This window comes from Lepisosteus oculatus, chromosome 9 (genome assembly GCF_040954835.1).
Source record: "Lepisosteus oculatus isolate fLepOcu1 chromosome 9, fLepOcu1.hap2, whole genome shotgun sequence".
Lineage (NCBI taxonomy): Eukaryota > Metazoa > Chordata > Actinopteri > Semionotiformes > Lepisosteidae > Lepisosteus > Lepisosteus oculatus.
The window spans coordinates 27,539,609-27,554,132 of NC_090704.1; the positions used below are offsets into that span (position 1 = coordinate 27,539,609).

The 14,524-nt window shown below is 37.7% G+C and overlaps 1 protein-coding gene across 2 annotated transcripts in view; it reads right to left on the bottom strand.

Moving 5' to 3' along the window:
• Positions 1-14,524, bottom strand: part of ttc39a (tetratricopeptide repeat domain 39A) — a 57,293-nt gene that overhangs the window by 41,204 nt on the left and 1,565 nt on the right. For both annotated transcript variants that reach the window (XM_015356773.2, XM_015356772.2), the window contains exon 2: positions 8,018-8,068. In XM_015356773.2, the coding sequence (XP_015212259.1) occupies positions 8,018-8,019 (2 nt within the window). In that variant the 5' untranslated portion in view covers positions 8,020-8,068. The remainder of the gene's footprint in view (positions 1-8,017; positions 8,069-14,524) is intronic.

The following is a 14,524-nucleotide window of genomic DNA, read 5'->3' on the forward strand; positions in this document are numbered from 1 at the left end:
AAGCTTCTGTTCTGCTGAAGGTGAATTCCATTGAAAAGAAGTACATTGCTTTCTGCTAAATGCATTTTAGAAATTCCTTTTGGTCTTTAAGGAAAATGTTGGAATAAAACAATTTGTTATAAGAGGCTCCAGTTTGTATCTACATTTCATCAACATAATTCCTCAGTTGATCCATGGTTCTTTTTGATTTCCACTGAATGGATTAGGATAAAATTAGCAGATCCAATTAAAGCAATATTTTTCTTCAGAAACCAAATATCCCTATGGTTAGGAAAACCAAGTAACTTCAGTCTGTCTTTCAGTATTTTATCAGGCTCCTTGTTTTTATAGGCCTGATTTGATGTCAATAGTTTCTAATACAGTGATGTTGGGCTAATGTTGGAATTAGACTTCTTTGTAAAATTCAGGCACTCGACACACCAAGGTACTGTAGGCATGTTTCTTGATTACCAAGCTAAAAGGACAGGCTCATATGATTTACTTTCTCCTCAAAGTCGTTTTTATAATTAGGCTTCGTTTTTGTCATTTAAAATTTTGCCTCGAGCAAAATTATAGCTACCTTCAGAGAACACCCAACATTTTATTTTATAGTCATTGTGTTAATGTGCTAATTTGATTTATTTTACCTGTTTAACTTCCCAAACCTGAACAAAAATGTAATATATATCCTTCACCCATAACCAGCCACGATACATTAATTCTCTTTACCTACTGCAGTAAAATTAGGTGGACTGAATCAGCTTTATTTTCAGAATTAATCATTCTGAAATACACATATGCAAACAAATACAGCTAATCAATCAGGAGTTATCCCTTTACAGATAAGCATCTCAACCCCTGACCACACTGAGAAAGTATTTACTGTAGGTGTCAACTTAAGACAACTTAAACAACTTTAAAAATTAGGTTTCAGCTTGTTCAGGAAGCAGATCTGATACTTTTCACAGTACATATGTAACATTCTAACACCACTTGTAAAATGATTACATTTTGAAAAATGGAATGGACTTTACAAAGGGCTATTTTAACACATAAAGCCTTCCACAGTCAAGGTGCCTTATACCTCCAGGAACTCAGTATTCCAGTATGTCCTTGGAAATCCATAAACCTGGACTCACTGGTTGTACCAATAAAAACCACAGGAAAACAGGCAGACCTGGAACTGGAGCCTTATTTGTTCCGTCCTCAGTTTATGGAGTTTCCTTCCATTAGATACTCAAATCTGAGCTATTTTAAGTCATGTCAGAAACTTTATTTTCATCTTCCTTCTTTGTTTGTTTGCTACAGGAAAAAAAATGAGCTTGACTAAAATGTGTTTTAATACAGTACTTTGTGTGCAGCACAAATACAAAATGTCAAAAAGGGTACAAGCCTTGCTGTCTATTTGTGGATTGATTTCAAAGCCACGTGTGAAACCACATCAGCATGAAACATACCCTGTTATCATTCAGTGGCTTGAAACACTTGAACTTCGATTTAAAAGTATTCAGGAGATGACAGGTACAGCAGCAATTTAAAAATGTAACCCTCTTTGAACTAAAATGTCACTTAAAGCGACTTAAAAGAAACTCACAGGAAATGTATTGAGCACTGCCCTAGTGAAAAAAACAGAAAAAGAAAGGAGCACTCAGTATACCTGTGGTGCTTGTAGCCATGTTCATTTATAAGGCTGGTTTAGTTTATGCCACTTTTAGGCTCCTGTACAGTTTAAATAAATCTTCACATGGCAGTATAGCAACAAACACTCCTGAAACAGTGTGCGTATTGAAAAAATTGAAGCGATTTGATTGATCAATTTTTTAAAGGCAGGAAAAGCACTGACAGATATTAAGCATCACTGCTTAATTATCAAGCCATGCTAATGAAGGTGTAAAGATGGAGATGCCATTTTAATCCCTATATTACTATTCCTATCTTTTGGGATAAAGTACTTAGGCTGTCAGGCTTGGAAACCACACCTCCAGCACACTAACTCTGAACACTGGGGTCCCCCAGGGGTGTGTGCTTAGTCCATTGCTCTACTCTCTCGACACCCATGACTGTAAGGCCAAACACAACACCAACCCCATCACCAAGTTTGGTGATGACACCACAGTTGTATGTCTGATCACAGACAATGATGAGAGGGCCTACAGGGAGGAGGTCAATCTCCTTACAACGTGGTGTGAAGACAACAACCTCACCCTCAACGTCAGCAAAACCAAGGAATTGATCGTTGATTTCAGGAAACTGCAAAACGGACCTGGCCCTATCCACATCAACGGGACTGAAGTGGAAAGGGTCAGTAACTTTAAATTCCTTGGCGTCCATATCACCGAGGACCTCACATGGTCTCTCAATGCCACCTGCCAGATCAAGAAAGCGCAACAGCGCCTGTACTTCCTAAGACGGTTGAAGAAGGCTAAGATATGTCCCCAGATCCTCACTAACTTTTACAGATGCACTACATAAAGCACACTGACAGGTTGCATCACAGTGTTGTATGGCAACTGCAGTATTGCTGACCGCAAAGCCCTACAGCAGGTGGTGAAAACTACCCAGTCCATCACTGGGGTTGCCCTCTCATCTTTACAGGACATTTATGACAGACGGTGCTTGAGGAAAGCTCTAAGCATCATCAAAGACCCCACACATTCCAGATACAGACTGTATGACCCTCTACCATCTAGAAAACGGTACCAGACTATTCGGGCCCGGACTACCAGACTCAGAGACAGTTTTTACCCCCGCACTATCAAACTATTAAACTCCCAGCCTCTCTCACTCTCACCTCACCTCTCACCTATGATCTGAACCTCACAGTGCCTTCTTTCTTACCAAAAACTCACACATTGAAATCTACCTCTACCTTACATGTCAAAAAGCTAAATCCCCATAATTTCTATCCTTTTATTTCATTCTGTTGATGCATGTTTTTGCACATCTGATGTTGATTACCTGTTACCTTTTTGTTGTTTTGCACATTGCCTGATGTTGTTTTTTGCACACTGCCTGTTGTCTCTGTCTTTCTTTTATTTTACAATTGTATTGTTGTTTTTTTTGTACCACGTTATCGTCTGAGAGCTAGCTAAATAGCATTTCATTATATCATACACCTGTATATGAGTATAATGACAATAAACTTGAACTTGAACTTGAACTCAACAAATATCTGAAATGCACCAGCAGTGCCCATTCTTTAAATCCTTTGCTCCAATTTTCACCTAATTGTTTTCTGCTTCCTGTCCAAAGTCAGTCAGCTGTTACTTGATATATTAGACATACTGTAACTCTATCCCAGGAAATACCAGTATAACAGGTAAATGCATTCAAAATACATTTTTATTTCTTCTCAAAGTTTCAGAAACAAAAATGAAAAGACTTTTCAGAATCAATCAAGATGCAATGTGATGAAGATGTATTTCATGGGGAAACATAGATTCTTCAATAGTCCCCCACACACTTTTTGGAAGTTCAGAGAAGTGTTTTCAGAATCTACTTAGTTGGGCCATAATAGTAACCTATTGTGCTTGACTGTCAAGTACAAAGCCAGGTCACAAACAAATCATTCCTGGCATCACCAAAGAGGTGTGAAAACAAATTTGTTTCACAAATCATCATCATTCTCTTTATTATCTTGATTTTATTAAATACCTTTCATGCAAAGATACATAAAAATAAGGCAGGTCTGTAAAACTGAAAATAAATTAGTGTTGTGTTCTCCAATGTTTGGTTATGCTGGGAGTATATACTGTAATATGATATATTCCCAACATCATCATCATCTTGCTCTTCAAACTGCATTAAAGCAAAACTCCACCATTTTCACCACATGAAATGTTCTTAATACAATGTAGTTAAGGGTAATCAGAAAATGTTGTACAAATAGCAGGTACATTTCCTTCTAAATCAGGCAAAGGGGAAAGAGCCTGTGGGTTTATTCTTAAACTAATTTTTCTTTGGACCAGATTCTTTAAAATAATGCACGGTACGTATAACCATGGCAACTGCAAGTCACAGTAGACTGGGTAACAAGCCTCTTTTCACTCCAACTGAAAAAACAATATTCACCTGAACGAAAAGAAATTTATTTGTATAAAAAATTATCTTAAAGGGAAAATTCTTTCTGTTAGTATTATTTTTTGCAGATATGAATACTATACCAAATCTACATGCTTAGAACAGCTGCAAGAGATCTGTCTGCTTTTTGCTGTGTTCAGTGAAGTCACATTTACTTCCAACAGCTGAAATATTTACAATATCTCCAGTATACTGAATAGCACTGACTCTGCAGGTGTTATTTCAGGAAACCACTGAGATGAAGCAATTATGTTATGATGGAGACAGTCTCATTATTCTCATTGTCTTTAATGTGGTTACCAATGGGAGCATTAAGGCATGTTGACAGGAGTTAACAAAGCTGGGCTTAAGTTGTATATTTCCAAATCCCCTTTTTTATTAGCATCACATAACAGACAAAGAACTGTTGCAAGAGTTCATTTCTGGAGGATCTGAAATTAAAGCCCATGAAACCAATTAAAAATTTCATATGAAACTGAAGGTGATCTTAAACTGAACGAGTTCAAGAAGGTAGCTGCATCAGCCTGCGCAGGCCTCCCACCTCCTCTACACTCCCTTTTTTTTGTTCTCCTATGCTATATAATCTCTGCTGACTCCCCTGTCTTTCTCACACCCGGAGAAGGCTTCATAGCAGCCGAAACATTGTGTTTCCTTTCTTCTCTTTTCAGCATGGAATAAACCTTTACTTGTTCTTAAACTGACTGAGTCTGTTAACAGCTTAGTGCTTCTGCCCCATTGCCAGGATGTGGCAGTAAATGCAGACATATACTAGGCCACTGCCTGGATAACCCTGGATAATCTTGAATATTTTAGTTGAGTATCTGGTCTGACAGCATCACATACTTGTGAAATCCAGTATTATATTCATGTGTGCAAAATTTAATTTTTTCAAAAAGATAGTCTTTGGTGCATTGACCTTTCATTTTCATATGTTAGTCACAAAGAGGCTAGCAACAGTATAGATTTGCATGGACTTAAGGGGTACTATTTAAAATATGATGTGACATTTAATAAAACTCAGTGCATGATCACATTACGAGTCTTCTAAAAGTTCCTGGTTTCATCACAGTCATAGACAACTCACAGTCTTCTGAATTTTCAATAGGTTTACTTTGTAAAATTGTAGGCTGCAAAATGCTTTATTGATGGGTAATATAATTAGTGTTTTTTTGCATTTCCTGTTATACCAATTGCGGTTACCTTTATTGTGGATTCAGCAATCAAGCAGTCTTTCTCAAAGGACTTTTCCAAATCCCTCCTATAAAGAATAACATGTCAGCTCTCCTCTCACACTTGCATAACACTCAATGCCCTCTCCAACATTCTGAATAGAAGATTTTTTATTTCTACAGGAAAGGTGCTGGGCAACAGCAACACACAATCTTGTTCCTTCTAGTTGTAAAACCACAAAAAAAGACAACTGCCAAGATTCGCCGCCATTCAAAACCTATTATTACTGGCATATGTTTATCACTATATCAAAAGACAATCTGAGAACTTGGCTTCTATTTCTGGGCATTTTCCTGCAACCTGTATATGCCCTCTTACAGCTTCAACAAATTTGGGAAATGTCTATTAAGTATTTATTTGTCTAAAACAAGAATTTGTCCATTTATGATCTAAAAACAAAATGCTAATATTCATGTATTTACTCCTTCAAGTGCAGTTCAAGATAAGTGCAAGAATAAAAAAGAAATTGAGAGAGAGATGTGGGTGCTTAGGAGAAACCAATTCACTGGGATCCCGTTGGTTATGTTAATAAACTGTAGTAAGTAAAGTTATTTTGCAATTCTTTTCAGAGATACAGTATTACTATTCTGTACTATTTTAAGCAAAATCAAGAGAAATCAGATAGGACATTCAGCAAGTACCAGAGAAAATATACAGTAAGTAAAATTAAAGAGATGCAAGCTACAGTATATATTGAATGCCTACACATCAATATAGATAGTAGTTTAATAGAGGACGTGAATGAATTTCACAAAGAATCACTTGTGTGAAAGATGTGTAGTTATTATTAAAAGGATGCAGCTTTTTATCAGGGTACTGGAAATTATGAAAATATTTCAATTGTCAAATTTCTCCATTTCAGTTAATCCTCTGTTTTTAAGAATTTAAAGTATCAGCATTAGGGCTACCGTGATTTGTCAAGGAAGGACATCCTGTGTTTGACCCTGTTTTCCTGGTTGTCAAAGTGTGTCTCTTCTCTGGGTCAAGCTCGTGGGGTTTCAATTAAACAAGAATGAGCTGCAGACGTCAAGCAGAGATCAAAGGGGCTTGTTGATTAGGAGCTCTTTTCGTCTCTAATTGTACAGGTGCAGAGAAAAATCACCACAGGACGTATGCCATACTGAAAGTCAGTGAGAGGACCAGGCCTTGTGCTGCAGATTCATCATCTAACAAAGCCATACTGGAAGTCTCTGCTCTATGCATAGAGAAGGACAATGGTCCCCTATGTTAAGCAAAACAAAGACAAAAGAGTGTAATAAGGGTCAACCTATAACAAAGTTTGTTAAACTCAAAGATAAATAGGGGTATTTTTATAGTGATTACTACATTGCAAAAAACGATATAGCGCATTAAAACTGATATAGACACACATCTGTAAGTCACGGTGCTGAACATTTCTCGATTGGCAGAGTTTGTAGGGGTAGGCAAGTACTTTTGTCCAATCTTGTACAGTATATTTCTAAATCCTAATGTGGAATTAAGGGCCAGTATAAAGGACTTAGGGGGGTTCAGGCTGCAAATTCCTAGAAACCTAACAGGCCTTACTGGTGTGTCTCTGCAGCGGATCTTACGGGTGTATGGACCAGCCCGAGATTCTGCCAGGGATTGGAATTCCTGCCTGAACAATCAGTCCATCTACAGACCAGCTCATGTGGACTCCAGGTACACAATGCCCAGGAGAAAAAGGCTTTTCCGTTCATTTGCAAGACTCAAAGAAGCTGAGACCTGGGCACATGGGGTTTTGGTGTAAATAATTTACTGTCTGCATTCTAGACTATTGAAGCAGAAGCAATGCTCCCTACCTGACTGTTAGGGTTTTAATTGCTTTGCACAGCAAGACATCAGTGCAGAGACAGCATGGTTTCATTTAGTTTTGTCAAAAGGGTGGCTAAGGTCCCCAATAAATCCAGCTCTATTTCCTGGAAACAGGTCACATTTCACTAGGTTGCATTTAAATACTACCTTAGCATCTCCGTGCTTTGAGGTTTAACACAATATACAGAAAATAAGACAATAGAACAACAAGAGGGATAGGGAGCAGTCAGAAAACCAATGCCACTGCAGTTCCCTGAATGTGGTGTACTGTTCCCAAACCATAATAGCTTCAAAAAGAACAATAAAAACAAGCACAGATCGAGATGCAGAAAAACAGGTCTGCAGAAGTAGAGGACTGCGATCCCCAAATCTTCTGGGTCTTTTGTACTTTCAAATAAAGAGAAAAGACATCAACAAAACATCACATGTCACACTTGTTCTGGGAGTCTGAAATACAGTAAGTTATTCCATCAGTAATTTAGTCAGTTGGATGTTCTCAGAAAATGGACAGGTCTTATCTTCTTGTTCCTGACCAGCAATTCATATGTAAGACAGAATAACCTGTTGCACAAACATCAATGCATAAATGTCCTTTCCAGGGTAACTAAAGAAAAACAAAACACGCTGTATGTAACAGAAACTACTGCTCAATTGTAGTAATAGTTGTTTCTGACTCATAGTCATTTGTTAGATGTAACCTGAAACAGAAGCAAGAAATTAAGGCTGTCTGTTGGAGTCTCTTAACAGAAAGATGTAGGTTAGGCAACAAAACCACAGAGGATCACTCTGAGATGTAAATAAAATAAAAGACACACAGAGGGACATCTGTAATCTGTGAATTCAACAGAAAAAGAAAAATTGTTGGTGTGCATTTTATCTGAAATACATCTACTGTGCATAATGACAAACTTACATGATATGGGGGGATCCAGTGTCAGGATTGTTGCCATCAGGGGCTGGAGACCTAAAATATAAGAGAACTGTCAGTTGACAAATTTCATCCCTCAAATTAAAATATACCCTACGCAAATTACTTTAGACTTTTTCATCCAATACTATGGGTGGATGAGAAGGCTGGTGAAATGTTGTTCACTTGACCCAATGGAAAAATTGTATCTTCCATGTTACAGTTTATTATTTACACGCTGTATTATTTAGATAATACATTATCTGGGCTGTTTTCTGTGACATAGTGTGTCACCTTTATGTGAACATCAAGGCAATTGTGATGACTCAGCACTTCAGAGTAAAGATCATCACTGGGTGGAGCAGTGGCACTGTGGCTAAGGATCTACACCTGTGGCTGGAAGGTTGCCAGTTCAAATCCCATGGAAGGCAGAGGAATCCTACTCAGATGGGCCCCTGAGCAAGGGCCTTAACCCCAACTGATCCAGGGGTGCTGTATAAATGGCTGACCCTGTGCTCTGACCTCAAACTTCTCTCTCTCTGTCTGTGTGTCTCATGGAGAGCAAGCTGGGGTATGTGAAAAGACAAATTCCTAATGCAAGAAATTGTACTGTATATGGCCAATAAAGTGATCTTATCTTTGGAACAACCTATTCACTGCCAAATAATGGGAAATAGTTTTTGCACGCCTTATTTTTATATTTCACAACAGTAATAATATACAATAGTACACACATAAAGCTCTGAAAAAAATTGTAATTTAAGATTAACCTGATTAAGTGTTGGACTACACATGCAAAGACAGCAGAAATACAAGCATCTGATCATTAAATGAAATAAATATACTAACATTATTTTCTTTATATTTTCTTTACATTTCACTTTTACAGTAACGTATGAATACATACAAAAAGGATGAATACCTCAAAATATTTCAATAGTATTCATAATTCTATTAATATCACCTTAAACTGTAGTGTAATTGCAAGCTACAAATTAAAAGTACCTGGAAGACCAGGCCCATCTTTTACCAAGTTGTACCAAATGCCTAAAAGTGAAACAGAAATGCTACCCTGCTGGTGACATTCTCCCTATTAAACTGTATTTGTTCAGACAAATGACCAGACAATTGAATTTGCATTTAATTAGTTCCCAGTGTGGGTAAATGTCACTGACGCCAGGCCCAGATGTTTTGAACAAAAGCAGGCAGATCAGAAATCAGTTTCTGTAAAATAGTCAAAATGTGAGTGGTGAAGTGAACAATGTAATCCAGATATAAGGAACAGGGCTTTTCAAGGTGTCATTTGTTATCTTTTTTCTAGTTCTTCTTATATGAATTCAAAAGAGCTAAGGAGCACTGCTGGCCTTAGCTTGGCTAAACCTATTTTCCCAGATGAAAACCCATTTTTCATATCCATACCTAATACAGAACTATAAAAAGGTAACTGGACAATACAATTCATGTTTCAAGCAGCTTAAAACAGTCTATTGAATGTATGTACTTCTATGGCAATTTAAGCAAATTTCCTTGGTGCAACTGACCTATAGCCTTTGTAATGTATATAACCTGTCACTGTCTCATTGAATACTTTGGTCACTCTCAGAGAGTTCATAGTTCTTATTTCAAGGTTAATGCAACTGGTAGCGTAATGAGATAGAAACTCACTAAAATTACTATAATACTGTGCAAAGCATAACACAGTAGTAAAATACTGACATAAGGAATCACTTTTTATAAACAGAGTCCTAAATGCTTGAAACGGTGTTGTCACGGCAAGCATCTGCACCCAAGAACACTGTGATCTTTCAAGAAGCAGCGCTATGCTGGAGTCTTTGATCAATCTTAGAATACAGTACAGCAAGTTCTGAACAATAACAAAACTATTGTTATCATTTCTTTACGTGTATAACAGCATAGCCACAGAGATGGAGCTATAAGTGAGTAAGTAATGAGTAAATAATAATAACAATGTTTATGTATGTTTTCAACACAGTACAAATTACACAAAAATCAAAAAGAAACGTTTAGGATTAGTCTCCCAGAGCTCTCAGAAGTCAAGCAAACAGCAATCACTGTAATTTCCTGGGCACCAGCAGGCTTGTTGTGAGGTCAGTGAGAGATGTGTCACTTCTCTAGTAGCGCTCACCCTCCAGGAGTGCGCTGAAAAGCATGAAGTGAAAACACAAGAGGCCAGATGTGTGAGCAGCTCAGAGGAGCTTGTCTGCCCATTCTTATCCTCTCTGTACAGAAGAGAAATCATTGCTAACAGCCAGCATGTAAAGAAACAATTGGAGAATCCCAACTGGGTGAGTAGAAAACAAGAAACAAAAAAAATAGAAAAATATAATAATCACAATTATATTAATGCTCTAAAACCTGCACAGCACAATTGTGCTACAGAAGTGATGTCCCACATTCAAAGCATGCAAGAACCCAGCACGTCCAGTAGTATTGAAGACACCCTAGCTGACACAAGCCATTCCAATACCAGCAATGCTCAGCCAATTGTGCACAGTGGCTTGGGGACTAAGATCTCAGACTCAAACCAGTGACATCTGAACTCTAGGGTTCAACCTGCGCTACAAAATGAATAACTTTATTCGCTGGGAACCAAGACAAAGCAGCCTTTTAACATATCTCTTTGTTTTAGGTTTCCTCTAGGAGGCTAAAGTCCAGGCACCAGCTTATCTGTTCTTCCCTGTACACCTGCCCCGAATTAATCCACCAGTTTCATTGCATTCGCATGTCATTGTGATTCATCAATGAATGTTACAATATCACAATACCTTAGTACACAATCTGTAGAAGGGATGTGTCTTTTGACAGCAAAGAGAAAAGGAGTGATAAAAATGTCACTTTCCCACAGATGAACACCGGATGTTTCCACAGACTCATCCTACTGCATTGTTACAAGAAAAACTAAATAATAGCATTGAAGAGCCTAAGAAAACAAGAAAGTGTGACACACGACAGTGTGTTTGTAAGAAGGAATCACCAAGCAGTGGCGCACTGGTAGGTACACTGCCAAAGGAGGCTTGGAATTAACTGGCCAGGATCCTGTCAGTGGGTGGCACAGAGGTTAGCAGAGGTTAGTCCTCTTCTGGACCTGAGTCGCTTGCTGCATGGAGTTTGAAAGTTCTCCATGTGTTTGTGTGGGATTCCTCTGGGTGCTTTGGTTTCCTAATGTGAGTGTGTGCATGTGTGTGGCTATGAGTACCCTGTGATGGTCTGGGGTCCCATCCATGGTGTAAACTGCCTTGCGCTTTGCCAGGTAGCTTGCCAGACAGTCTCCAGCTCCCCCATGACCCTGAATTGGGTCAAGTGGTTAGGAGATGAATGAATAGATGGAAATGAATGCTTGGAGAGTGTTTTCAGTACAATCTGTGTTGGCTATGGGACTGACGGCAAACTGAATCAAATGAGCTTGATGGGCTAATTTGCTTCCTCTTATTAGTGAAGATTGTGTCTATGTATAACAAGAAATCTGAAGTCTATTAAGAAAATCACTGAGAAAAGCTTCATCAAAGGAGACTGTAGACCATTGTGACCCATATTTATAGCATGCACATCTGATCAGCTTAATCTGAAACCACTAGCATAGTTGAACTATATTTATCTGACATCTAGGCAGAGATTAATTAGTTTCAGATATGCAGCCTGGCCTACTTAATATCAGCACCAAGGAAATCAGTCCCTTTAAAAAAATATGTTATATTCACTGCAAATATAAATCCATTCAATATGTTAGGCTGAACAAGCACCGGCCATACAAGAGCATATGGCACGAATTGTTATAGGTTTCCAGTTGGACTTGATATAAACCAACTGAAAAAGTTGAATACATATTGAACATTGGGACACCACACGTCAATCAATAATACACTATGCACTAATTTATTAAGTGTAAGAAATAGTAAGAACACAAAAGGGCTGACAAGTGACAGGAGATTATTCAGGCCACCTTACTGATTTGCTTGTTACTAGTTCATTCATTTATGGACTTTGTCCATCTGCTTCAACAACATTGCTGAACAGCTAAACCCCACGGCCTTCTTTATTGTGTAAAGAATTCCTTTCTGTTTTAAGTCCTAGATCCATCACCTCTTTATTTTCTATACTTACCTGACAAATATTTTCAAGTTTATTGAACATTCTTTCAACCCAGTTAAATGTTTAAAGGAATTAAATCACTGTAATACACTGAGTGTGAATACTTGTTTTGGAGCACTACGGCACATTAAAAATAATTTAAATAAGGAGCAGACACTTCTCCTTAAACTCTGGGTACTGTTCAGATTAGTGACCATCTTGCTCGTGATCGAAAATAAAGATCTACATGAAACAGGGTCGTATCACTTCCGATGATGAAAGACTTACTTTATTTGACAGCCATGCCAATCAGTCAGTGCAGTGTTTTCAGTGCAAAATGCTGAAGAACCAGCCCTTCTGGTAGAGGCAGCTAAACCTCTTAAGTCATAGACTGCTGCAGCTACACAGATCACAGATTTTGTTTTGTGAGAAGGCACGCTACACCCAGTTGTCAAGAACTTAAAAAAAATATTTTCCTCCAGCCTTAAAAGCAACGTTAATCTCCCCCAGTGCTATAGCTACAGCAGAATGAAGGAGACTGACTAAACCTATTTAAAGACCAATTTTAGTGAGGGGTTCTGAGTATGTGAGGAATTGGTTGTCTAATGAAAATGCAAGGTCTCATATCATGTTAGGTTGAAAACCTTTAAAACATCTTCGCAAAGAAAAGAGTTCAGGTTCTAAGAGTTATATGGTCAGTGATAAGCTTGACAAAATGTATGTGTCATTCTCACAGCACTGATGGAATAACATGATTAAAACCATGTATATATAAAATTTAAATGTATTGCCATGACACACAAGACAACATCTCTGTGCTTGTTTAAAATATTTGTATATTATGCAAAGGTTCCCTCACAAACTTTCAATTTCAATTGGATTTTAAAAATCCATTTATAAGTAAACAATCAATGGGACAGTAAATATATTGTAACCTGACATTGTCAATACGTTTGCTAATCCTATTATAGAAGTACGTGCTGAATTCGTTTCTGTTTAGGACATTATTTGCAATGTTAATTATAGTGCTATAAATAGCCTCTGAAGTGGTTTCACAAAACCAGCCACCTGGTAGTGCACAAGGATTTAAAATCATGGTGTGAAACAATGGCACTCTCACCTGTGTCATGTCTTATAATGTCAGCTACTGTATACCTCTTTTTGCTAAGCCTGGGACAACCTAAGCAGAAAGCTAGCTAATCATGTAAAACACTAAATAATGTAACAGTCTATTTCCCTGTAAAACAATCATGTAAAATGCTTTAGATGTGTGCAAGCACTAAATTGCTTATTATTCACATAAGGATCTCAAAGAAACTTTTTTTTTTGTTTGTTTGTTTTAGATCTGAAGGGATCCATCAAAATAACTATGGCTTAATTTACATTACTTTAAAATGTTTTTACCTTCAGATCAGGGTTGTCTTTGCAATGGAGGAAATTCACTTTACCGGCTTCTTATCTGCATGTATAAAAGTGGTACATGCAGCTCTCAAAACAGTATTCTGTTGTACAGTATTTCACCCTTGTGCCACTAAGGTCTTGTGGTAAAAAGGTATACTGGCAATTTGTCCTTGAATAGCAACTTATTTGATTTTTCTTTTTTTCTGTGGTTATCTAAAATTGTTTATGGCTGTTTTAGTCAACAATATACAAAACAAGGGTACAGAAAAGTTCAATTTAAACTGAGTACAACATTATTTTATTTTACAAATGAATATGAACAGACAAGGCAGCCAATAAGATGGAAAATAAAGATAAAACAGACTTTTATTTGTAATATTCTCCTGGGATGGCCTTAAAGGATAGTATATTTTATAACTACATCTATGTTGAAACCACTGTTCTTCATTCACAGAGACATAATAACAGGTAAAATAAAAATCCCATAAGCTTTTAATGGTTAACTGGAAATTGAAATTGTGATTGCCTGTAATTCTAAAACAGCCTGGCAATTTTGGCTGACAAATAAGGGTCTTCACTTAGTGAACCCCAGGCCAAGTGCAAGAGGTAATGGAAGAGTCCATTTCTTTTGGAACGTGGGCCCAGACATAGATCGCGGCACAGGATTTCTGAAGAGGTGACAAAAAGGGAGCAGTGCCAAGACAGAATAAATCATTACTTGTTCTTTTTGCCCAAAATCTGGAAACAGGTCAAAAACCTGCAGCAGTTAATTAAGGCCCACATGCAAAGGTGAAAACAGGCTGGTCAGTGCCAGATGAAAACCAGGCTTGACCCTTTTGTTTACTTTCATGTCCATACCAATTTAAATGTCACAATGGGTTCTCAGACACCCCTGCACTGCCACATCACTAGTTTTCTTTCCAACAAGTAACTTCTTATTTCGACACCTCTTTACCTTGAGCACCTGCCTTACGTTTCTAGTAGCCTGCTTTTTTTGTTAGCCTATTTTTTTTTTAATTCATC